The 23064-nt window shown below is 37.2% G+C and overlaps 7 protein-coding genes across 17 annotated transcripts; 4 read left to right on the top strand and 3 right to left on the bottom strand.

The window, feature by feature from the left end:
• Positions 1-997: 997 nt before the first annotated feature.
• LOC147946740 (homeobox-leucine zipper protein ATHB-54-like) lies at positions 998-2499 on the top strand. The gene is made up of 3 exons (XM_087501914.1): positions 998-1493; positions 1710-2059; positions 2135-2499. The coding sequence occupies exons 1-3, from the start codon at positions 1382-1384 to the stop codon at positions 2351-2353; spliced, it is 681 nt and encodes a 226-aa protein (XP_087358040.1). The 5' UTR covers positions 998-1381; the 3' UTR covers positions 2354-2499.
• Positions 2500-3048: 549 nt separating this feature from the next.
• On the top strand, positions 3049-3958 carry LOC104776574 (homeobox leucine zipper protein). Its single transcript, XM_010500672.2, has 2 exons — positions 3049-3485; positions 3570-3958. The coding sequence occupies exons 1-2, from the start codon at positions 3138-3140 to the stop codon at positions 3843-3845; spliced, it is 624 nt and encodes a 207-aa protein (XP_010498974.1). The 5' UTR covers positions 3049-3137; the 3' UTR covers positions 3846-3958.
• A 140-nt stretch (positions 3959-4098) lies between these two features.
• Positions 4099-6214, top strand: LOC104776572 (ultraviolet-B receptor UVR8). The gene is made up of 7 exons (XM_010500668.3): positions 4099-4593; positions 4684-4836; positions 4922-5080; positions 5160-5318; positions 5412-5543; positions 5625-5789; positions 5881-6214. The coding sequence occupies exons 1-7, from the start codon at positions 4392-4394 to the stop codon at positions 6111-6113; spliced, it is 1203 nt and encodes a 400-aa protein (XP_010498970.1). The 5' UTR covers positions 4099-4391; the 3' UTR covers positions 6114-6214.
• LOC104776573 (protein PTST homolog 2, chloroplastic-like) lies at positions 6058-9408 on the bottom strand. 11 transcript variants are annotated; one of them, XR_015595455.1, is made up of 8 exons: positions 8072-9118; positions 7796-7964; positions 7528-7690; positions 7253-7443; positions 7001-7141; positions 6764-6911; positions 6533-6601; positions 6058-6440 (listed from the first exon to the last, which is right to left on the bottom strand). XR_015595455.1 is itself a non-coding variant. In XM_010500669.3 (8 exons), the coding sequence occupies exons 1-8, from the start codon at positions 8617-8619 to the stop codon at positions 6345-6347; spliced, it is 1533 nt and encodes a 510-aa protein (XP_010498971.1). In that variant the 5' UTR covers positions 8620-9408; the 3' UTR covers positions 6058-6344. The 11 variants fall into 11 exon arrangements, 2 of the variants coding, with proteins under 2 accessions (XP_010498971.1, XP_010498972.1); XR_015595458.1 differs by having other exon boundaries at positions 7001-7146; positions 7258-7443; XR_015595456.1 differs by having other exon boundaries at positions 7258-7443.
• Positions 9409-9818: 410 nt separating this feature from the next.
• LOC104776569 (protein NRT1/ PTR FAMILY 2.12-like) lies at positions 9819-13343 on the top strand. The gene is made up of 5 exons (XM_010500666.3): positions 9819-10008; positions 10151-10273; positions 11017-11234; positions 11808-12370; positions 12456-13343. Exons 2-5 carry the CDS (start codon positions 10189-10191, stop codon positions 13294-13296), a joined length of 1707 nt encoding a protein of 568 aa, XP_010498968.2. The 5' UTR covers positions 9819-10008; positions 10151-10188; the 3' UTR covers positions 13297-13343.
• Positions 13344-13400: 57 nt separating this feature from the next.
• On the bottom strand, positions 13401-15957 carry LOC104776570 (uncharacterized). Its single transcript, XM_010500667.3, has 4 exons — positions 14902-15957; positions 14647-14810; positions 14019-14093; positions 13401-13934 (listed from the first exon to the last, which is right to left on the bottom strand). Exons 1-4 carry the CDS (start codon positions 15569-15571, stop codon positions 13587-13589), a joined length of 1257 nt encoding a protein of 418 aa, XP_010498969.1. The 5' UTR covers positions 15572-15957; the 3' UTR covers positions 13401-13586.
• Positions 15958-17749: 1792 nt separating this feature from the next.
• Positions 17750-22224, bottom strand: LOC104776568 (Actin cross-linking protein). The gene is made up of 4 exons (XM_010500665.3): positions 21062-22224; positions 18543-19181; positions 18153-18439; positions 17750-18069 (listed from the first exon to the last, which is right to left on the bottom strand). Exons 1-3 carry the CDS (start codon positions 21683-21685, stop codon positions 18155-18157), a joined length of 1548 nt encoding a protein of 515 aa, XP_010498967.1. The 5' UTR covers positions 21686-22224; the 3' UTR covers positions 17750-18069; positions 18153-18154.
• Between the last annotated feature and the right edge of the window lie 840 nt (positions 22225-23064).

Genomic DNA, 23064 nt, shown 5'->3' with positions numbered 1-23064 from the left:
TAGAGTTTGATTCAATCCTGTCTGAAAAAAAAAAACAAAACATAGTTGGTCTTCGCTTCTTGTTAGAAATAAATAACTAGGACTTGGTATTCCTATGATCCAGGAACAGAACTCCCACTTTTCCCATTTCCAAGTTTGTAGGAATCGTCACATTCGAAGTCTTTGTAATTTCCCAACTACTTTTGTAGTTTTTTTAATAACAATAATATTTTTTTGAATGAATTAAATTATATATATTAAATATTTGGATTCCGGAAAAAAATATTTGAATCGGCCACTCTTTGTATCCACGCACAAGTCACAACGTCGCTGATCATCTCTCTGCATGTTTCACATGTGAGAGGTTCGCCACACGCATCACATGAGCTTGACTTGGGCTGCACACATTGACACATGTTTAAGACTTTGTAGCTTGTCACACTCAGTTTTGTGACTTACATCACAGTATGTGGAAGCGGGAAGCATTTTCATCCCCAAGTAGCCCATATCAAAACCGTCCCTAGTGGAAGCCTCGACCACCTTATACCAAAAAAAAAAAGAAACGAAATTATTAATATAAATTTCTATGTAAATTCCACGAAAGTAGAGAGACATCACACATTAAAGCCCAAATCAGAAATTTACGAAATTAATGCAAGATCATGCAATATTGAGGGGATTGTTAAATAAATTCGAAAGAAGAAAACAAATAATGAAAAGATTATGCGAGTGAGACCAGTACTATTATTATTTGTTTACGTCACATAATGACACAAGCCATACAAAAGAAACCATACATAATGTGAATAAACAAAAGCAAGCTAAATACTTTCTGACAGCCATGACGTTCACAATTTTCACAAAACCAAAAACCAATAACCAAAAGAATCTGATGTTTACGGGAATACAAAAAGAATGGGTCACTTTTAAAATTTCTTCTTTTCGTCAAATGTAGTACATATGGATTGTTTGTGTTATTTAAGGAAATATTGTACCCACTTGCAATATAAGTAGAGACAACACAGGTGATTACAAAGCATCTCCAATTCAACTTGCGAAATCATTTACTCTTGATGTTTTTTTTTCTAAATATAATTTACATTTATTAACAAATTGCATTCGATGTTGTAGAATTGAGTCTTTTCAAAAAAGAGAGGCCTTTGGTTGGAAAAAAATGTAAAAGCTAATTATAAACCAGAAGTATAATCCCTATTATGGCAAAACAGCACCTTCGTCTCCTTCTTCTTACCAAACACTTAAACTAGCAAAAGGAATCGTTTTTTTCTTTCTCTTGTAACTTCTGTGTTTCTTCATTCTTTAATCTATTCTTTATAAAAGGAGACTCTTAATAGTCCCAACAATTGCAGTAATAGACTCCACATTTCATTTATAAGAGTTACAAATGGAAAACTCAGACACTGATTCAGAAGTTTTCTTTTGGTTTCAAAACCAAAGCCATGGCCATAAGTTTCCTCCTTCTTGCTTCCCTTCGAGTGCTCACTCTGCCTATTATGGTATATCTCTGTTCCACAACTCTTAAATTCTGTTTTTTGGTTTTGTGTGTTTTCTCAAAACACATTTTTATTATACCTTTGGAAGAATCTTTATCTCCAAACTGTATCCACTCAGATTAAAAGATATAGAAAGAACTTTGAAGAGCCTCATGTGACGTAGACCAGATTCTCTACTATAAGATTTGGTGTCATTCCCCATTCTCATCTTAATTTCAGGATCTAGCTCAATGAGTAACACACAGACTAACACCGTGGACGAAGAAGACGTATGTGAGAGCAACATGAAGCGTGAGATAACCAAGAAACGGAAGCTGACACCAATCCAATTGCGTCTACTGGAGGAGAGTTTCAAAGAAGAGAAAAGACTAGAACCAGACAGGAAACTTTGGCTGGCCGAGAAGCTAGGGCTGCAGCCAAGCCAAGTCGCTGTCTGGTTCCAAAACAGAAGGGCTAGATACAAGACGAAACAGCTCGAGCACGACTATGACTCCCTTAAAGCTAGCTATGCTAAGCTCAAAACTGAATGGGACGTTATTTATCTACAAAACCAAAACCTGAAAAACAAGGTACATTTGTTGTTAAAATAACAAGCCAATTTTGATAGAGATTATGTTCAGAAATTTGATGAAACACTCAAACAGGTAGCCCTTCTCAAAGAGAAGCTGCGAATGCAAGAGAATCTTGAACCACAGGCTATGGAGACGAAGAAGCTTGAGAAAGAAGGTAGTTCGGTGAAAAGCTACAACACGAAGTACAGTGAAGAAGAAGAAGGTTTGGGAAATCAATACAGTTTCCCTGAACTCGCAGTTCTCGGACTTTATTATGATTCAACCTTAACGACTTCAAATCTAAGGTTGTGATGGTATAAGTCTATATATGTTACGTGTGCCTCAAGATATCTTCATTGTCTCCTTCCTTATCTTAAGAGTTAATAATATTCTTGGGATGGAATAAAACTATCAACTGCCTTGTAAGTTATCTCTAATTTATATGAATTTTTATGAAACTGGGCAAGGCCGTATTATTCAACGACTATAGAGAATTGAAAAGTTGTGCTTTTCAAATGATATGGGACCTATAAATATAGTAATAATTCTTATGCTACAATTTTGCATATAAACCACCAAATTAGAAAGTGAGAACACATTCCTATTAGTCAATAAATCAGCAAGTAGTAGAAAAATGAATGAGAATAGATTCGTTTTGAGAAAAAGACCAGCACTAATTGATATGATAATGATAATAAATAATCCCATATATCACAAAAATTAATAATACATTTTTACACAACCGACAACCCTTATTTCAAAATTCAGACAAAACTGTGATAGTGCACGGATCAAACGACTGAGATCCAAACCATAGACGTCAGCAGGATCTACAAACTCTGCCAACATGTAAAACTTGTCGGAGTTGTATAACAACACGTGGCGATATATGAGTGGAAGCAAAGACTTACTTGGATTTTGTGGGATCCACCCTTCTGGTTTGTCTCTTGTTACACGCTCGGATGGACAGTCCAGTTAATAAATGGGCCTTGAAACTACTTAAATCTGAGCCCATTCACCTTAAACCCAACTTAATTTCTATATTTCCTGAAAAGGTAAGATAGTTGAAGGGACTCAGCGAAGTAACAAAGGAGCTATGATGAGCCGCAAGAGAGACAAACCCTACACATACCGCAACACACCGGCGCGAATATCGAAACGCCGGCGACCATGGGCACCACCACCGTCATCGGAACAAGATGAAGTCATTGACAAACCAATCTCCAAACCTCCGCCGCCACCTGCGTTGATCGTTATGGGACTTCCCGCCAACTGTTCAGTCCTGGAGCTGAAATCACGATTCGAGATCTACGGTTCAATCTCCCGGATACGAATCGACAAAGACGGGTTCGGATCCGTTTCGTACCGCACCGTGGAGTCAGCAGAAGCAGCCATTGCTGGTAGTCACGAGCCTTCTTTTGGTATATCCATCGATTCCAAAAAGGTAACTAAAAATCAAACAATTTTTTGTAGAATTTGGGAAGTAGAGTTTGATTGGAGTGTACTTATGTATGTGTGTGTGTTGCAGGTGGAGGTGGTTTGGGCGACGGATCCGTTGGTGAAGTGGAAGGAAGGTGTAACGGTGGGGGAAGAAAAGGATAAAACGACGCCGTCGTCTTCGTCTAAGCTTGTTCGACCTGTGATGCCATTAAGAAAACACGGGAGAAGTAATAGGTTAGTGTCAGCTATAGTCAACCCGAGAAGTAATAATAATTATAACGACGGAGAGATCGGTGGTGGAACTCCGGCGAGATTAAGGGAGATTAAACAGAGAGATATTGTAGCTTATGATGATATCCTATAACAGTTTTTTTAGTTCTAAAATCAAACTTTGATTCTTTCAAAATGTGTATGTTTATATGAGTTTAGCAAAGTGTATTCTCATCTCGTATGTGAGTAAAGTTTGGTTCTTTCAAATTCTATCAGACGTTGTGAATGAGTTTGAGTTCTGTTTATTTCTAGGTTATAAGAAAAGAAGGAATAAAAAAAAAAAAAACGCTAGAATGAATAATTCAGACTTGAAATCCATAAACCCTGGAGAGGAACAGATTCAATATAGATCGAGACAAAAAAAATCATACAGTTCTAAATCAAAGAATATGGTGGTTGTGACATATAAGAGAAGGATTACCAAAAAAAAAAAAAAAAAACCTACTTTAACATCACGACGGCATCGTTTCAACCACTTTAGTTCGATTGACTAGGCCGTGGAGGGATTTGTCCGATTGTTAGAAAAGTTATACACGACCAGGAGACAAAACTAGGCACGAGATTTTTTTTCAATCACGGTGTTTCCGAGCAAAACCATCAACTAAAAAACAAACCCAGATAGATTTGGTTCGTCGAGATAATGGCCGACCACGATGATGGGGCACCAGCTGATGAAGAAGAAGAAGAACAACAAGTATGGAGCTGGGGCGCAGGCACGGATGGCCAATTAGGGACGGCCAAGCTACAAGACGAGTATCTCCCTCAGCTTCTCTCCCTGACGTCACTTCCTTCCATATCGATGCTCGCCTGTGGCGGCGCTCACGTCATCGCTTTGACTTCTGGTAAAATAAAAACCCCCAAAATCTCTGATAAAAAAGTAATGTCGTTAGTTTTAGTCAACTGAGTTGACCACTTTATATGCTTTTTTGCAGGTGGTAAGGTCTTCACATGGGGAAGAGGAAGCTCTGGTCAGTTAGGAAATGGTGACAATCTCAGCACCTCTTTGCCGAAACCAGTATCTTTCTTTGACGATTATGTTATCACTCAAGCTGCTGCTGGATGGAGTCATTCTGGTTTTGTTTCAGGTAAAAACATTAATGGATTTTTCCAACTGCTTTTTTTAGGAGCCAAAGAGATTATTATTGATCCTAGTGTTGTGTGTGATTGCAGATTCTGGTTGTCTTTATACATGTGGCAATGGCTCATTTGGTCAGCTTGGTCATGGTGATAACATGTCATTAAGCACTCCAGCTAAAGTCTCTTACTTTCTTGATAAGAATGTGAAGATGGTAGCTTGTGGTATGCGCCATTCACTCGTCTTGTTCACAGGTAACGTCTGATATATTATTCACAGGTTTGCGTGTTAGACTTGTGTTTTTCTCCATTTGATTTATCTTATCTTCTTCAGGGAATCAAGTTTGTGGATTTGGATCTGGAAAGCGTGGACAGTTAGGTATCTCATCAGACAGAACAAAGTCGGTAGATCTTCCATGTCTTGTCTCTGGATTAAAAGATGTTGAGGTTGTTCGCATATCAGCTAATGGAGATCATAGTGCAGCTATATCCGGTTAACTCTCAAGGCTCATGTTCTACTGATTCATTAATTGATCGAATTATGTGTATCTTTTGTTAACCCCTGTCTTCCGATGTGCCTGACCAGCTAATGGACAATTGTTCAGTTGGGGAAGAGGATTCTGCAGCAGTCCCGATGTTCAAACCCCTCAGTGTTTGCCTTCATCTCTATCTTTCAGAGAAGTTGCTTTAGGATGGAATCATGCTTTACTACTAACCGGTAACTTCTGCGTGGATGCATTAATTACCTTCCAGAGTTCACTTGTACCCATTTTCATCTGTCTATGGACTTGTTGAACAGTTGATGGCGAGGTTTTCAAGCTTGGCAATACCCTTGATAAACAATCTGAGAAGCAACAACGGCATATAGATCCCTCTGAAGCTCCCTTGGCGAAAGTTCCAGATTTTGATGGAGTAAAAGTTCTCAAAATTGCAGCAGGTGCAGAGCATTCTGCTGCTGTAACAGGTAATTGAGGGAGAGGGTAATTCTGTTATATCTTTTTTGTTCAGACTTCTTCTCCCATATAAAACAAACCACATTTGAATATCTGTTGCAGAGAATGGAGAAGTTAAGACATGGGGATGGGGTGAACATGGTCAGCTTGGCCTTGGAAACACCAATGATCAGACCAATCCTCAACCAGTGAGCCTTGGAAGTATATATCTGCAAGCGAAAGAGATGGAAGTATATTGCGGAAGTGGATTTACTTATGCTGTAAGGCGAAAACAAGAGCTTTATTCTTCACCAATCTCATCATTGAAATGGATGTATGACATCTTATGTGTGTAAAATTGTACAATGCAAGGAGCCAATTGTTTACATGAGTCTTGTGACTCTTGTGAGAGGAACAAAGTGGTCGTATTGGTACAATATACAAATCTTTCTTACTACCTTGTTTTCTCAAGAAAAAAAAAACCTAGTTCTACTGCTTCCTTGGTACCTTACCCTACATGAAAATGAAATCCCAAAATAAACTAAAACCCTACTGATTCAGCTCATGCTCCACTGTTGCCTTTGACCTCAAGAGATGATTAGCAGATTGTTTTCATATCCACCACAAGTAACAATGGGTCGAAGCGGGTCAACTTTCCACTGGCCATCAACTATAAACTTTATCTGCGAGGAACATGTACCAAAATTAAGATTTTGGTTTGCCTCTGAACGGGAAAAGTGGTAGTTGCAGTACTCGGTTAATTAAATGATCTAACCTCATATTTTCCAGGATATAGCTTTAGAGACAAAGAGAAGACTCCGTTCTCTGCTTTCTTCATCTTCCTCTGGTTATAAAATCATATAAATTTAAGGAACAAAAACATCAAAAGAGAGCAATATAATTCCTAAATGGATGGCTTGATGTAAAATTCAACGGAACACCAGATATGAAGCAGTTTGATTTCCTGTATTGAGATTAATCATATTTTGAATCAATGTGAACTGACCTGGGTAGACCAACCGTCAAATGAACCCGTTAATAGAACTTCTGAGGCTGAATTAGGCCATACTATGGATGCGGTTCGAAGTAATCGTAAAGCTCTACGAGCATGATCTATTCTTCTCTGTTTCTCCCGTACAATCCGCTGTGCGTCTCTAGAAGAGAAACAAATTAACCAATGTAAGAGACAATAGCTTAAGCTTCCTTCTATCTTTTCCTACATAAGTAACAGTAAAAAGCATACATTATAGCCATAGCCATTTTTCCTTCAAGAACTGCCAACTTTGCTCGTGTAGACCGCAACTTAGTTTGGGCATGTATGATCTCATTCTCTTTGAACTCCCAGTCATCGGAAAGGTTCTCCAAGTTCCCAGAAGTCATCTCACTATCCTAAATGAAATCATAAACCAAAAATAAGCCAAATCGCAACCACTTCTATAATTGCCTCTAGTTTGATGGAAAAATGATTTTAGATGTCATCCGGTCCAACAATTACCTTACTTGTCACAACATCATCAGGAGGAGATCTAAGGGAGTGGAGAACAGAAGAAAGTTCTGACTGGAGATGTTGAAGACGGCTTTTGACATGAGTTTTATTTACATCTTTTCCATTCATGATATGACCAGAATTCTTATTAGTGTTACCCTTCTTCACACCATCCAAACCACTGGGAGAAATTTCAGCAGCTGTACGAAATAATACGTACGAAAGCTTCAGGCCACTTTTTATCTTAAATCCTTGTATGGTTGAAGACAGAAGTCACTCCATACCTTCAAAATCTTCATCAGTAAATCCAGCTCTCCTCATACTCCACGTCCTCCATGTTTCTGATGAAGGCAAATTGCTTAAGCCTTGAGTTCCTGAAACCGAACTGGCTTCTTGATACCTACTTTGTGCAGATTCATCTGAACTTCTCTTACTTTCACTAGCTGTCTTTTGGAAAAAAAAAGTAGGCAACACCTCACAACATAAACAATTTATCCCATCTAGATTATTTGTGTGCAATGAAGAGCAAAGTTTGCAGACAAGAAAACATACCATAATCTTGGAAGACCAAGGAACAGAACCATTTGGAGAGATATCAGTAATGGCACCATTGCTTTTCCCATTCGGATCCCTCAAGCTAATCCCTAGACTCAAATTCCTTTGTTTCTCTAATCTGGTCAAAATGCCTTCAATTCCACTATCGTTACCAGCATCTACTTCTCTGCTAAAACAGAACATATGTTAAACATTCTAAAAGAGGTGTTTCTAGATCACAAATTTATTATATGCATAGAGCAAGAAGAAGAACTGCAAAATTAGATGACTCACTCTGTTAAAGATGAAAGATTTGACGAAGAATCAATAGCTCCATCAACCTCTTGAGAATTAGAATCATGAAGCTGCTTCTCAAAATGTAAATCCCACGGCTTGACGTTATCTTTGACTTGTTCTTGTTCATCCAAATCCCAACCCATTGAAAGCCATCCACCTTGGTTTACAATTCTCTCAACAAGATCAAACCTTCCAGAACGAATCAAATCTTTTTGACTCGGAAACATCCCAGGTCTCTCAGAGTTCTTCATAAACTCCAAAACCTCCGATTCAAGATCCTTACTTTCATCGCTATCCCAACCCAAATCACGCTTATTATTATTATTACACATCCTCAAAACCCGAGAGCAACAGCTTCTCTTCCTCGGCTTGACCTCAAGAAACCCTAAAACAGTAAACCCACAACCTATTCCAGCGAATCGTATGCAAGTCTTGGGATTAAAGGTTGAACCGAAAGAAGAAAGAGACAAAAGGGTATCGGAATCAATCATCGAATTGCGAGAAGCAAAAGAGGAAATGGGGCCGGAGGAGTAGAGAGAGACCATCGTTGGAGCATTTCGTCGAACACTTTGTGTGTGTGTGTGGGGGCTTCAATCAAACGGTCCTCATTAAAGAAGTGGATGATGATGGATGAGATGCCAAGCAACGAACCAAAAAAGAAACTTATGGGAAAACGTGACACCGTACGTGAAGATTCAGAATTCACCAGCTAAGCTTAGCTCTGGTTAGAAGAAAGAAACTAAAACGAGGCATGTGAGTGACCGCACAGATACCAAAAAGGAGTATGCTTTATTCGGACGTTTATCATCAAATCACCACCAAATTTGTGGTTTCTTTAGATTCTTTTGGTTCATCGAGTTTGACGTATTTGTTCCATTCTTACGGTTTATGTCGACTGTGATCCCACATATTTCAAGTGTCTTTGTATTCCAAAACTTTAAAAGATAAGTCGATTAATATGTTTACCATTCGTTTTTATCTTTTTAGATGTTGGTATATTTCACATGGTATCAGATTTATTAGATCTTTCTTTTATGTATGTCCGACTCGAGTGGGTGGCAAAAGGGAGTTTATATAGGCCATGCGGACTAGAATCCATAGCCAAATTTTAGAAAATATCTTAACGAAGAAAGTCCCAAAAAAAGATTTTACTACACTACATACTACTAAGAGATTGCAAATATCTTTGTCTGGCTAAAGACATAGATAATAAGAGCCATTGATTGATTGTAAGAGAGAAAAACATTTGTACCTACCGGCTTAAGAGTATGTCTTCGTGATTCCTTAACACCTAGCCAAGACCACTCATTGTTCATGCTTGTGACCACCCTCCATCTATATTATGTGTAATTAGTATATAGCTAAAACAAATTTAGTTGTAGAATAATTTTACATGTGGATGTTTGTATAATAACCAAATGCACACTAGTAACATATAAGATATTCGCTTTAGTTCTCTTAATTAAATTTCTTCTCGCTCACAAGTCACAACTATCCATATTACTTTCTACTAGCTAGACTTCTCTAAAGTCTAAACCTATATTGCAATATGGAACGAAGGAATCAAAGTAGCTAGCGGTGATATATGTACATATAATATAAACTTTATGAAATGGTTATGTTACTAACTGTAAATTAAACATATACCGGAAACATATTAAATATAGAGCTTTATTATTCAAACTCACCATTATATTCCTTATAAAAGACCTTTTAAAGTGTCAATAATTAAACTAATTAATATATACACACACAATATATAACCTCTAACGAGTGAAACGAGATCCTCACTTATATGTTAGATGAGAGAAGATAGAGAGAGAGAAAAAGTTCTTCTCTCCTTTCTCTCACTCTCGATTTATATCTCTATAAATAAAAAAGAGATCATCCTCAGCTTCATTTCATCTTCCAATTACTGTCTTGTGCCGTGTGTGGTTCGTGCCTTAGTCATAATATATTGTTTCTGATCACACTATTCCACCCAAAAAGCAACTTCAAATTATTTTGTATATTCTGTTCTTCTTCTTCATCTTTTTTTTTTGTTTTTGTTTCATCTTCTTTATTTGTTGTTTGCAGCTTCCCATTTTTCTCGAAATCATTGTCGTCATCGCGTGATGGAAGTTGTTGAGGATTCGATGAATCGGAAATTTTTGAAGGAGAAAAAACGTGGAGGCTGGAGAGCTATTACGTTCATCCTAGGTATGCTCTTTCTTTTTTTCAAGACAATTATCAATTAACCTTCCTCGTACTACATATGGTCCATTCAAAACAATATAATTAAACATGGTAAACTAATAAATGAACACCAATTTCGCCATCCAATATTGCATAAATTATATGGTGGACCGACCATGCTACTTTGATCCCTTTCAATCGATTTACTAGTGTGTTATTGTAGAGAAATGTTGTCTTGTAATTCACATCTTTCTTTGTTTTAGAAAGACGTACACAATATGACACTTTTTAAAAATACCACTGCAAAATAGACATTTTTTCTTGTAAGTATATCATTTTTCTATATACAAATATAAATAGACATTAGATAACAGTCAAGGCATAATTCGCTGAGTTTAAATTTCATTGAAAAGTAATACTACCTATAATCTGTCATCACTTTTTTCTCCCTGATATGTAGTTGGGGCCAAACACCATGCTAATATCATGGGCACACTAAAACTCAATTTGCGAGTCATGCAATTCAATAATATCTACGAACATAGTGTCAAGAGAAATGGACTCAAAGTTATTGTTTAGGTATAAACGTTTGCATGTAATATAGTTTGATCATGAGTGTATAAAATTGCTTTCAACGGCGATAAGTCCAACTTAAGTTACCGTCCATTTGTATTAAGAAGAAAGAATAAAAAATGATAAAATACTTTGGACAACGTACATGTTTTTATTTGCTGAGATTAAATCTTTCCCAAATGATGAGAATATAGGAAATGAAACGTTGGAGAAGTTAGGATCGATAGGAGTATCGGCAAATTTTACGTTGTATTTGAGAAATGTGTTCCACATGGAACTGGTGGAAGCTTCTAACGTCTACTACTTGTGGATGGGTCTTACCAACTTCGCTCCACTCCTTGGCGCATTGATCTCCGACGCTTACATTGGCCGCTTCAAGACCATTGCTTATGCATCCTTCTTCGCACTTCTCGTACGTTCCCTCTCTATCTTTTCTTATTTTCAAAGAAATTATATAAACAAATAAGATATAAATTGAGTGTTGAAATATTACTTCATCACTCGAAAAGAAATTGAAGAACTAACTGAAGGTGATAGTCTCTCTTTTTGATTTTTACATTGGTTTAGGTTAATATATTTACATAGTAACTACGTATTTTTTCAAGGTTAATACGTGTAGATTTTTGTGGTATAATCATAATAAAGGGGAAAAAAAGTTGGTCGAGATAAGACCTTGACAAATGAACAATCTGGAAATTTGTTCTTCAATTTCTATACATAATGCAGAAAAAAACCAGACAGTCCATATCACCAAGTTGTAGACCAAAACAAGCAAATATGCCATTTAAATTCATCTTTTTCAAATTTAGCTAGTTTAACTTTTTTTCCATTTGCAAATACCATTTCCTATTAATGAACTTCCGTAACACATTGGAGTTGTAACAAATAATTGTAACGTTTTAACCAAAAACAATATGTTATAATTTTGCTCAATGTGCTTTCCATAAAGAAGGAATCAACCCAAATCTATGATAAATTCAAACAGGGACTTATGACGGTGACACTCACAGCCTGCCTGCCTCAACTTCACCCACCACCGTGCAACAACCCCCATCCAGACGAATGCGACGATCCAAACAAACTCCAGCTCGGGGTTCTGTTCCTCGGTCTCGCCTTTCTATCCATCGGAAGCGGTGGAATCCGACCTTGCAGCATCCCATTTGGAGTTGACCAATTTGACCAACGAACAGAGCAAGGCCTTAAAGGCATGGCCAGTTTCTTTAATTGGTACTACTTGACCTTAACCATGGTTCTCATCTTTTCACATACCGTCGTGGTCTACTTACAGACTGTTAGTTGGATCATCGGGTTTAGCATCCCGACCGGTTTAATGGCTTGTGCGGTGATTATGTTCTTTGTCGGTACGCGGTTTTACGTGTATGTCAAACCGGAAGGAAGTGTATTCTCGGGCATTGCTCGGGTCATCGTGGCTGCTCGTAAGAAGCGGAACCTCGAGATTCCGGCAGTGGATGATGGGACAGTAGAGTATTATGACCCGCCGGTGAAACCTGGCGTATTATCTAAGTTACCTCTTACCAGCGAGTTCAAGTATTTACTCATACATATACTTCTAGAAACATTCGAGTTCGATGGTTTTTTATAATGTAATCAATAATGAATTGGTGATCTTCAGGTTTCTGGACAAAGGGGCGGTGATAACAGAGGGTGATCTTACATCAGAAGGAGCTCCAGCGGATAGGTGGCGGCTATGTAGTGTTCAAGAAGTTGAAGAGGTAAAGTGTCTGATCAGAGTCGTTCCGATTTGGTCCGCTGGGATAATCTCAATCGTTGCAATGACCACACAAGGAACTTTCATAGTCTTTCAAGCTGTGAAAATGGATCGACACATGGGTCCGCATTTTGAGATCCCGGCCGCTTCTGTAGTCGTCATTTCTTACATCACTATAGGCATTTGGTTGCCTATCTACGACCGTCTCTTAGTCCCCTCCCTTTCGCGAATCCGAGAATTCAGGTTCACTCTCCTTCAGCGGATGGGAATTGGGATCATCTTCGCCATTCTCTCCATGTTCACTGCAGGGTTTGTGGAGGGAGTGAGGCGGACACGGGATACCGAATCGACACAAACGTCGGTGTTTTGGCTGGCTGTGCCGCTGATTCTGATGGGACTCTGCGAGTCATTTAATTTCATCGGCCAGATCGAGTTCTTCAACAGCCAATTTCCAGAGCACATGCGAAGCATAGCGAATTCACTATTTCCGCTCTCATTTGCTGCCGCTAATTATCTGAGCAGCTTGCTGGTGACCACCGTGCATAAATTCTCAGGCACAAAAGACCAGCCTGACTGGCTGAACAGGGACCTTGATAAAGGGAAACTGGATTACTACTACTATATGATTGCTGGTTTGGGAGTGGTTAACCTTGTCTATTTCTGGTACTGTGCCAGAAATTACCAGTACAAAGCCGGTCCACAAAATGAAGATAATAAAGAAGAAAAGCCTTTTCTAGACATATAACTAAACCGGCGGCATGATCAATCGACAAGTTAGAATCTCTGTGCTTAGTCGTTCGTGCTGTTTGGATACGAATATAAAGCTATTATAATTGATTATAGCTCTCATTTAAGGAAAAAAAAGATCACTACTTCACATGACGACGGTAAAATTGATGGCCACAAAAAACAAAAAGGTCATAACAAAAACCGAGCAATTGTCAAACATTTCAAACACGAGATTAGGCTTATATGAGTTATAGCATAAACGCAAAATAGCGAAAGAGACGCACCCAAAAGCCAGAGGTGCTTAAGCTAAGACGCAGCAGAAACATTAGCGTCTTGGTGGTTGTAATTGCCATTTCCACCACCACCATTACGTCCCCTTCCTCCTCTGTTGTTGTAGTAGTTCCTTTGGTAACCATTTCCACCGGATTGATCATAAGATTCATACCGCCCCCCATTCTGGTATCCACCACCACCACCTCGGCCTCCCCGTCCATTCTGGTAGCCACCACCACCTCTTCGACCACCCCGACGACCTCTCTGGTTCTGGTAGGATCCACGTGGCACATAGTCTCTCTTACCATTCTTTCCTTCGACCTGAGTAAAGGCTTGTTCTTGTTGTCCATGGACCACCTCTCCTTCCGTCACTGACTCAACCTTTTAACACCCAAAAAGAATCATCAGATTCAGGCTTTAGAATTTACTTATAGATGATTAATGGTCCGTATTTCCCTGGATTACCTTTTGATGCTCATCTTGCAGAGATTGATCATTCACCACTGACTCTTGTTCTTTGTTGTTAAATGCATCTTCATCCTACAATGGGAAAATCAGTCCCGCAGAAGAAAGAAAGAGCTTACAATGGGAAACCGTTCAAAACACATGGGAAGGATGTATGTTTTGTAAATGAAAAAATGAGAAATTCAAAAACATGTCAACAGTCACTACAGTGAAGAAAAATAGCCAAAGTAAGTAAACACCACTCACATGAAAACTCATACAGTAAACCACTACAGAGCTTTTAAGCAGGATAGAGTTCTCAAAAACCAAGAGAACAGTTCCACAAATAAGCAGCCAGCAATTAGAAAATTAAGAATGTACTTCACTATCCTATCCAGACAACTTAGCTTTACTAATGATTCCACGCCAAAATCACACCCTTATGTTGCATCATTATACTTCTCTATTCAGCTTCATAGTAGAAACCTAGACACACTCTGACTCCTTAACAAATGAAGCTCGATATGAGATGTATCATCTTCTCCTTCAGATAAAAGTTAGAGCTTTGCTACCACAAAATTCGACCCACGAAATCCACTAAAAATGGGTAGTTTACCTAATCACATATAGAAGAATAAAAAGTTAATACCTGTTGTTGATAGTGCCCAGCTGGAGCTTCAATGTCCACAGGTACCTGGTAAGAAGTGTAGTTCCCAGCTGCAGCCGCCACTTCAACAGGAGCTTTCATCTCCGGCGTAGTAGTGAAATAGTCAGAAGCCATAATCTTCTTCAACTTCTCTCTCAATGCAGCATCTGCATCATAAATCTTAAACTAATCAGCACACAGAAACTGAAACAACACACAGAGATATAACGAATGAGACAGATTCAGGGTTTTTTTTACATGAAATGTTGCAGTTGGATTCAATTGGCTGCTCCGAGTTAGCTAACCATAGCTTAGCGTGCTCAACACAGCGCTCCAAAGCGTTCTTGTGAGATAATCTTGAATCCACAGGGCGAGATACCATCAGACTCCAAAGCTGAGAAATAGAATCCAAATCCCGATCACCGAGCAGATCAGTGGCATCATCAGAAACGAAATCGTAGCTCAAACAGCACCCTCTCTCGTGAGACCTAGTCAACATTATCGAAGTGAACTCGTTCTGCGATTTCACATCGAAGAGTGAACCAAAGTACAAGAGATTCACCAGATCCTCCAACTTAACCCCATCGTCACCACTCTGTGGAGGCTCAGCGACTTCAATTTCCTTTTGCTCAGACGCTGTGGTTGGATCGGAAGAATCACGGTGATTCTTAGTAGTAGCGAGACTGATCTCTTCAGAGACAGCGGCGGAGAGAGGAGCACGAAGCTTCTCAAGCTCTTCGATAAGTACGACAACGGCTGGTTTCGACCGGAGGACTTCTTCTTGCTCCTTGTTTAGGGTTTTGCCTTGAGAAACAGATTCTTCCATTTGAGTGATTCTGTTGAGTTTCTTGCGGAGAGCACGGAGACGCTTGTTGACGAGTCCCATCACTGGTCCTTCAGAAGCTTCGGAGGAAGCAGTGGCGGCCATGGTTTTGTAGATAATCGATGGAAGTTACGATCGATTTGACCGTCTGAGAAAAGATTTCACCACCGTTGAGTAACGGCGGCGGCGGTGGCGGAGGAAAAGAGAAGAAGAGAGGAGTGATCTGTTAGGGTTTTCTGAGAGAAATGAGAAATGGGGATAAGCTGAAGCGTCTCTGATTTTTTTTTGTTTTGGGTTGTGAGATGTTTTGAGTTAAATATATAATAATTTTTTTTTTAATGAAAAATCGAGGAATATGCAAATAAAATTACCCGTAAGAAAAAAAGGAAAATAAAAAGAAGTGAGCTGGAAAAAAAATCCTAAATAAATAGGAAAGTCGAATAGGTATTTCAATGATTTGTTTAGATTTTCTTCATAAAAAAAGATTCTCTAAAAATTAATATTTTTGGTAATTTATGAGCTGGCTTGGAAATGTCATTCGAATTTACAAAATTTGTTTTCTTACAAATTAAGAGACGCTATTTTTTTCCTTAAATGTCAAAACAACTGTTTTTATGAACAAAAAAAATTATATCAGAAAGTGTTTTTTTAAAACAACTATTAAAAGTGAAACTATATTTGTGTAAAACAGAAAAGGAAAATAATTTTAATGAATGTGAGGGTCGAATAATAATTACAACTATTTTTCTAATTTTTCTAGTTTAAAATTAGATATATAATGATGAACAAGTTTGATAATAAGATATTGTATAAATGTTGTTAGGATACAAAAAATATTCCTTTTTGTATATTATAGATCCTTCTAGAATCACAAAAATTCCATAAATATACTTGTAATCAAATGAAAAAAAAAAACTCTAATTGTATGTGGTATATCAAATGTATATTATGAATTATTCATTTTTTTGTATATTATTCTAGATCCATTATTTGTATGTCTAATGAATTATCTTATGGGTAAGTGTGAAACATTTCAGCTAAGTAAATAATTATGAAATCAACAGTTAAAAAATATTCAAAACTACTTTTGTACCAAATTTTGGCTATGATTGTAGTGTTGCAACCTCAAATTTGTATCCAAAGAGTTTTCACACGAGTTTGAAGGACTTGTGGGAGAAAACAAACATCGGATTTTGATCGAGTTTGAAGACGTCCAAGATTTGACTAATAACACAATCGAAAACTTGATGGAAAAATATGGTGGATTCGATTTAGTATAAAGAATAAGAGATCGAACACCCTTAAACCACAAACACTTTTTCTTTTTCTTGAGGGCAACAAAAAACTCCTACAAGCCTTTTATGACGTTTTAAAACTTTTCAAGAATTGTGTATTGTCTCGTATACTCGAATAATATTTACAACTATTTTTCTAGTATTTTCCAATACTTTTTTGTTATAATCATGATCATGTAAACAACGACTAGTTTATGGATAAGTTTTGAAATATCATGTAAATAATGATTAAGCATTGTAAAAAAGAAGGGAAAATTAGATATATAATGAAAATTAATAAGATTGTATTAACAACAATGTTGTTAGGATACTAAGAAATAATCTTCTTTTGTATATTCTAGATAATACTAAAATCACAAAAATTCCATAAATATATTTTTAATCAAATAAATAAAAAAAACTCTAATTGTATAGTTATATCAGACGTATATTTTCCTCTTTTTATATGTTATTCTAGATCTAGTATATCTTCTATGACTTGTTGTTAGGATATTCCTATGGTTGATGGATTATCTTATGTGTAACTATGATAGATTTTTTTTGGTTTTAATGTGAAGAATAACTATGATAGTTTAATTGATATTTAAACCTTAAAGAGAGTTTCAAATCCCTTAACATTCGTGAATCCGTGACCACAAAGTATTTACAAGATTTTACTATCACAATAACTGGTCACTCACTAAATATGCACCAGTGGCGGACCTATATATATAAAAGGAAGGGGCTGACCGGTCGAATATCAGTAGCAACCCCTCTAAATTGACCCCCTAGCCACAGTTCGACTCTCCCCTATTACCCCAAAATAATTTTTTTTATACATTTTAACAGTTTCCTTGAACAAATTGACCCCCCCTAAATTTTTCCCCTGGGTCCGCCACTGATATGCACTATATATTATTTTCAAGATATGCAATTCATTTCCAAATTTTCCATTTGCTAGTTAATATAATGATAGTATTTGTTTATGGCGAATCCATGCTCACGCAAATAAACCGTCAAAATCAAAATGTTCGTTTACCAAGAAATCATCGCTTATTTACAAAGACAAACAACATGCATTATGTTCCCCAAAAAGAATTTTATAACTCCTTCCTAGCTATAACCAAGAACTCTTACTATACTAATTTTAATTTTAATGTCAAACGCTGATGAAGTGCGACGCCTTTTTACTTCCGTGGCCACGAGTCTTGTACCAACTACCAACTCTTATACTATCTTCTTATTAGGTTCATATATATCATATGCTTCACCCAGTTCACGAAACAAGAACCACCCACTCTCATAGCTCGATTATTTTGGTTTGTGCCCCTGGTAAAATTTAACAAACAAGCAAGATCATAAGTTAACGCATCTAAAGATAGTAAAAATAGAGAACAAAAAAAAAAACTCACGTCTAGAGGCTAGCGCTGGAGGGAAGTAAAACGACATGCAAAGTTCCATTGTTAGGAGGAAGCTGCAAACGAAGAGGAAACAGCTTGCCATTTAAAGGACTCCGAGTGCACACCACAGCGTCTTCCAAGCACGTCTCTTCTCTCAACGTCTGAGTCAGCTCCGCCACGCTGTTTCCTTTAAACGTGAAAGCATATCCAACGGTAGTTTCGTCCTCCACGTGTCCTTCTTCGTCGGCGATGTGGTAGTATATGGTTCGCCCCTCAGATTTAGGCGGAGACTCAACGGACTGGTCAAATAAATCAAAATTTTCAATAACCGGAAAATAAAAATGGTATGATTTAGTAATTGAAACAAACTTAAAGGGTGTTTTAGTAAATTTAAACACTCACATCTGAATCGGATCTGTCTGAAAGAGAAGACGAAGTCCTAGAATGAGAAACCGACAACGGCGAACTCGACGGTCTACGATGCGGCGGCGGTGGCATCATCGTCTTCTTCGGAGACTCGTTCTTGGATTCAGAATCAATCAAGATCTCAACAACATCAACCTCCCAAAAGATCGAATCCTGAGTAGCCGACAAATGAGGATTATCATGAGTCACCGAGTTCCTCCACGGAGGAAGACCACCGTTAGCTCTGAGATAGTTACCGGATCTAGTCCTAAGCTTAATCTTAGATCCTTCCCTAACAGGCTCCCACTCAACAGACGAATCGATACGACTCAGTTTCAGCTGGATCACTTTCTTACCCGTAGCTCCGAGCAAGAACCGCTCGTTAGAAGCGGTCAAGTATTTGCCGTAACAGCTTTTGAGACGTATGACGTGGTGCGAGTCTCGAACCGGTTCGACGGTCCAACGAGCGTTTTTGGTTGATCCGTTGCGGTTTTGAGTAACGGTTTCTTCGTCGTCGTCTGCTGTTAGGTACTTGTTGTGGCTGTTGCGCATACGAACAGCTCTTGCTTTCTGGAAAAACTCCATCGCTGATACTGTTGGTACTGTTTCCTTTTGGTTGAAACTACTCGTTGTCTTCTGTAAAATATAGCAAATGAGAGTGAGTATGTGAGAGAGGAAGTGAGATTCGGTTCTGTCTTCTTTGTACTTTTTATATGTGTGTGTTTCTGTGACTGGACTGGTCTAAATTGGGTTTTTGACGGGTTACGCGGAACATGAACACGAGACTATTGCTCGTGGATGTAAGAAAAGTCAGAGTTTGCTTAACGCGTATTAATTATCCACGTAGGCATTATTATGATTTGCATTTTTTTTTGTGTTTAGAGCTTTTTTATTTTAAACGCGTAGTTCACGTGTTTAGGATTTTGTAACTTTGCTATACTTCCAATCAAAATCCTTTCAAAAGTTAATTGCGAGAATCCCAAGACACTTGTTGCAAAATGTTTATAGTAGTATAGTAGTAGAATGTTAAGACCAAAGCAGAATTAGACTGTAATTTACGTTTGTATTTTCCAAGATTACAAAAAAAATATTCCGAATGCTTTATAACTTTTAGAATTGGTGTTATATCCGAGAACAAGAAAACACAAATGGCGTTAAATTGTGTTTTATTTTCAAAAAACATTACAAAATTTGTTTTAAAAAGAAAGAAAAAACATTAAAAGTTCCTTCCAATCATTCATAATGTTTGATTCAGATTCTTTATACGAAATATAAACATTTTACTAATAATACACTGTAGTACCACTAGGAGTCAATGTCGAATATTAAAGATTCATTTGAAATATTTATAAAAGGTGTGATAGTTAGATATACATTTGATAATTAGAATAGTTTATTTGACACAAATAAATTTTGATAGAGATATGTAACAAATTTTTTCCATTAAAGTATCATCTTACTTTTCATTTTTTTCCCCTTTTATAATCCTCTTAATTTCTCATAACGTATGTAGACATGTAGTTATGCATTTTCTTTTAGGATAGATCAAAATCAAGTATTGTATTCTCTCAATTTGTTTCTACTTCTAAACTTGAGTTCCTATGTGAACCTAAACTATTTGTAATACAGATCTCCACTAAGATTATAAGCATTACGTGGTATGACAATAAAAATGTAAAGGTAAGTTATATGGCCCTTAATCCCCCAAAATGTTATAGTGTCCCTATGCCATAAAAGAATCGATTGAAAAAGAAGATTTAAACGAATATTTAGAGAACAAATGTATAACCATTTCCCGCAAGAAAGACCAAGAGAGGAGGAAATTCATGAGTGTGGGACTCTCCTTATTTGCTTTCATGGACCCATGCTCCATCACTAAATCATAACTAACACCAACATTTCTACCTTACTTTCTGATCCACTTGTCTTATGCTATGTGGCACCAAACTATTTATATTAAGCCATTAGGTATAACCTTTTCTTGTTGAGGAAGAAAAAGATGTAATTTTAATTAGCCTTTAGGACGTGTTGTAAGAAAATTTACTGTCACTTAATTCTTGAAATCATTGAAGTTAATTTAGTTGGGTTTATAGTGTCATATTTTCAAGTGTAGTACTTACTATATAGTATACAATAAAACCAGAATTTGTTCTAAATAAACAAAAGATTAATTTTAAACTATACAATAAAAAAAGTATTATATATTTTGGTGCTAGGTTGGTGAATAGATGTATGCTTGTGGAGCATTTATACTAGTATATGTTAGTGGAGAAAAGAATGATATATGTCCATATGTTTCTTACATCTTAGACACTAATACGGGTAATCCCAACCTTCTTTTTCTTTTCCAAGTTAATAATAATGCGTACCAACTAAAATTTTGCATATACAAAATTGTTTAAGTTCATCGAACAATACTACTTTTCTATTGGTAGCCTCAAATTAAAAAAAATCAATCAATGCACACAACATTGTAAATTAAATTTTGATACTATTAAAGACTTAGTCAAACTTACCGGTTTTGGGGACCATCTCGGAGACATAGGTAAACCAAGAGAAGCGAACCGGCTAATACTGCTCTTCGTAGATCCGACAGAAACAGGCGACCCGGGTTGTGACCCGAATTCGGAAACCGGAGAAGAAACAGAGCTCTCATCATCTCCATCAGACATGGTTTCAAGATCAGAACCATCAACGTTTATAACATCCCAGATCAACCAGTTCTTGGTCTTCGACGTATGAGGCTCGTCGTGAGTAACAGAGTTTCTCCACGGCGGCGTTCCACCGTTAGCCCTCATCCACTTGCCGCACCACGACTTCAGCTTCACCTGAAACCCATCTCTCTCCGGTTCCCACTGCGTTTGCCAATCCATCAGCTTGTTTAACGACGTCGTCTGAATCACCTTCTCACCGGTCATACCTAACAGCAACGGTTTGTTACTCGCAGTTAAGTACGTACCGTGGCTGCTCCTCAGCCTTATCAGATTAGGTTTATCGACGACTGGCTCCACCGTCCAAACGGCTCGCCGTGTATCTCCTTTACGGCTTTGACGGATGGTTTCTTGGTCATCGTCGGCGACTAGAAACTTATCTAGGTGGCTTCGTAGCTTAACGTTGTTACCTTTCGTGAACAACTCCATTCTTTTGTTCTTCTTGAGGTTTGAAAGAAGAGAGACAAGAAGAAGTGCAGAGAGAAGTTTATTGTTTTTGTGAATGAAGGAGAACGATGAGGTTTGTTTTGGTTGGTTATATAGTTTAAAACTTTAAATGATTAAAAGATAGACAAAGGCTGTCTAAAGGCAATTTTGTAAGTTAATATTCGGATGGATTATGCAGGATGAAGTTATTTAGAAACTTCACAAATCAAATGAAGGAAATGACCAAATGATCAAATATTCAACAATGTGTGAAAGTTGGAAGGAATGATCAAATACTAAAGAAATGTAAATATTTTCTAAGTACTATATTTTTTGTTTGCGAAGGTTCGTTCTCTCCATCTACGTAACTTGTTGAACATTTTCTACCTCACGCGCGTCATCTGCGTGAAGAATGTGAAGACTTTTGTAAGATAAAGTCTTACGTTGTGGTTCAATGTTGGTTCTTTATCGGTTATATTACACCAAGTTTCAAGACCATGACATGAAAGATAAGTTCCGCTGGTTAAACAATGTCAAAACGTAGCTCCACAAATTCGTGAATGTTCATATTTATATTAGGAAGAGGTCAAAATGTAGTGCGCGTGGGCTTTATAATGAAGAAATGTATATTTTCCATAAAACAAAAAAAAAGTCATGAGAAGAACTTATGTAAAGAGTATTTTCGATTCGTCCATTTTCTAAAATAGTTGTATTATTATTATACATAGATCATAGATAGATACACACATTATCTTGTTCTATACGTGTGTCTCATATCTTTCTGGATCAGCGAAAAATATTAATATCAAGAGTTGGATTCTCCTTTTGTTTTTTGTCAACATGTCATAGTTGAGATTTTAATTATTTTTTATCCAATCGTTGGCTTATGTGGCCGACGCAGGACTGAGGGCTATGACTCTATGAGAGAAACAGTCTTCATTTTATCCCTCCCACACCCAAATATATGGTTTGTTTTCTGGAACTCATGAATTTTCAATGTATTTTTTAGGTGATGCATGTAAATACAAGTCTTTTAACACCATTTTGTTAACATATACTTAAAATACACGAAATTGTTAGTGTATAGTATTTGATAAGATATACTGGAGAGAAAATTAATCATTAGTTAATAATCAAGCTTAGCTTATTCATGGAAGTTTTACAACTTGTAGGTAGGTGATGCATGTAACACTACAAGGCCTAAAAACTAGTTTTTTAAATATGAAAGTACAAAAAATAGTCGACATTTGCTTAATTTTATAAGATATGTTGGAGAGAAAAATCATGAAGGGCCAACCTTATCCATGGAAGCTCTTCAATATTTTTAGAATTTGTGACACAAAATTCTGTCGATTTAAGATTTAAAATTACACAATGTGGTC

Source organism: Camelina sativa, chromosome 3 (assembly GCF_030686135.1).
Source record: "Camelina sativa cultivar CO46 ecotype springtype chromosome 3, ASM3068613v1".
Lineage (NCBI taxonomy): Eukaryota > Viridiplantae > Streptophyta > Magnoliopsida > Brassicales > Brassicaceae > Camelina > Camelina sativa.
Note: the sequence above shows the minus strand (reverse complement) of the source record. Positions and strands in the feature narration are given on the sequence as shown.

Bases quoted from the DNA above. Each gene is read 5' to 3' on its own strand.
- LOC104776572 (XM_010500668.3), top strand. From the start codon at position 4,392: ATGGCCGACCACGATGATGGGGCACCAGCTGATGAAGAAGAAGAAGAA. The intron at 5,081-5,159 runs GTAACGTCTGAT...TATCTTCTTCAG, and splicing joins TTCACTCGTCTTGTTCACAG to GGAATCAAGTTTGTGGATTT. The intron at 5,790-5,880 runs GTAATTGAGGGA...TATCTGTTGCAG, and splicing joins GCATTCTGCTGCTGTAACAG to AGAATGGAGAAGTTAAGACA.
- LOC104776574 (XM_010500672.2), top strand. From the start codon at position 3,138: ATGATGAGCCGCAAGAGAGACAAACCCTACACATACCGCAACACACCG. The intron at 3,486-3,569 runs GTAACTAAAAAT...TGTGTGTTGCAG, and splicing joins TATCCATCGATTCCAAAAAG to GTGGAGGTGGTTTGGGCGAC.
- LOC104776573 (XM_010500669.3), bottom strand. From the start codon at position 8,619: ATGGTCTCTCTCTACTCCTCCGGCCCCATTTCCTCTTTTGCTTCTCGC. The intron at 7,691-7,795 runs GTATGTTTTCTT...TTTTTCCAAAAG, and splicing joins CTTGGTCTTCCAAGATTATG to ACAGCTAGTGAAAGTAAGAG. The intron at 6,602-6,763 runs GTCAGTTCACAT...TTTTATAACCAG, and splicing joins TTGACGGTTGGTCTACCCAG to AGGAAGATGAAGAAAGCAGA.
- LOC104776568 (XM_010500665.3), bottom strand. From the start codon at position 21,685: ATGGAGTTGTTCACGAAAGGTAACAACGTTAAGCTACGAAGCCACCTA. The intron at 19,182-21,061 runs GTAAGTTTGACT...TATATTTTACAG, and splicing joins CGAGATGGTCCCCAAAACCG to AAGACAACGAGTAGTTTCAA. The intron at 18,440-18,542 runs GTGAGTGTTTAA...TTATTTGACCAG, and splicing joins CAGACAGATCCGATTCAGAT to TCCGTTGAGTCTCCGCCTAA.
- LOC104776570 (XM_010500667.3), bottom strand. From the start codon at position 15,571: ATGGCCGCCACTGCTTCCTCCGAAGCTTCTGAAGGACCAGTGATGGGA. The intron at 14,094-14,646 runs GTATTAACTTTT...TTCCCATTGTAG, and splicing joins CTGGGCACTATCAACAACAG to GATGAAGATGCATTTAACAA. The intron at 13,935-14,018 runs GTAATCCAGGGA...GGGTGTTAAAAG, and splicing joins TGCAAGATGAGCATCAAAAG to GTTGAGTCAGTGACGGAAGG.
- LOC104776569 (XM_010500666.3), top strand. From the start codon at position 10,189: ATGGAAGTTGTTGAGGATTCGATGAATCGGAAATTTTTGAAGGAGAAA. The intron at 10,274-11,016 runs GTATGCTCTTTC...ATGAGAATATAG, and splicing joins AGCTATTACGTTCATCCTAG to GAAATGAAACGTTGGAGAAG. The intron at 12,371-12,455 runs GTATTTACTCAT...GGTGATCTTCAG, and splicing joins CCTCTTACCAGCGAGTTCAA to GTTTCTGGACAAAGGGGCGG.
- LOC147946740 (XM_087501914.1), top strand. From the start codon at position 1,382: ATGGAAAACTCAGACACTGATTCAGAAGTTTTCTTTTGGTTTCAAAAC. The intron at 1,494-1,709 runs GTATATCTCTGT...TCTTAATTTCAG, and splicing joins TGCTCACTCTGCCTATTATG to GATCTAGCTCAATGAGTAAC. The intron at 2,060-2,134 runs GTACATTTGTTG...ACACTCAAACAG, and splicing joins ACCAAAACCTGAAAAACAAG to GTAGCCCTTCTCAAAGAGAA.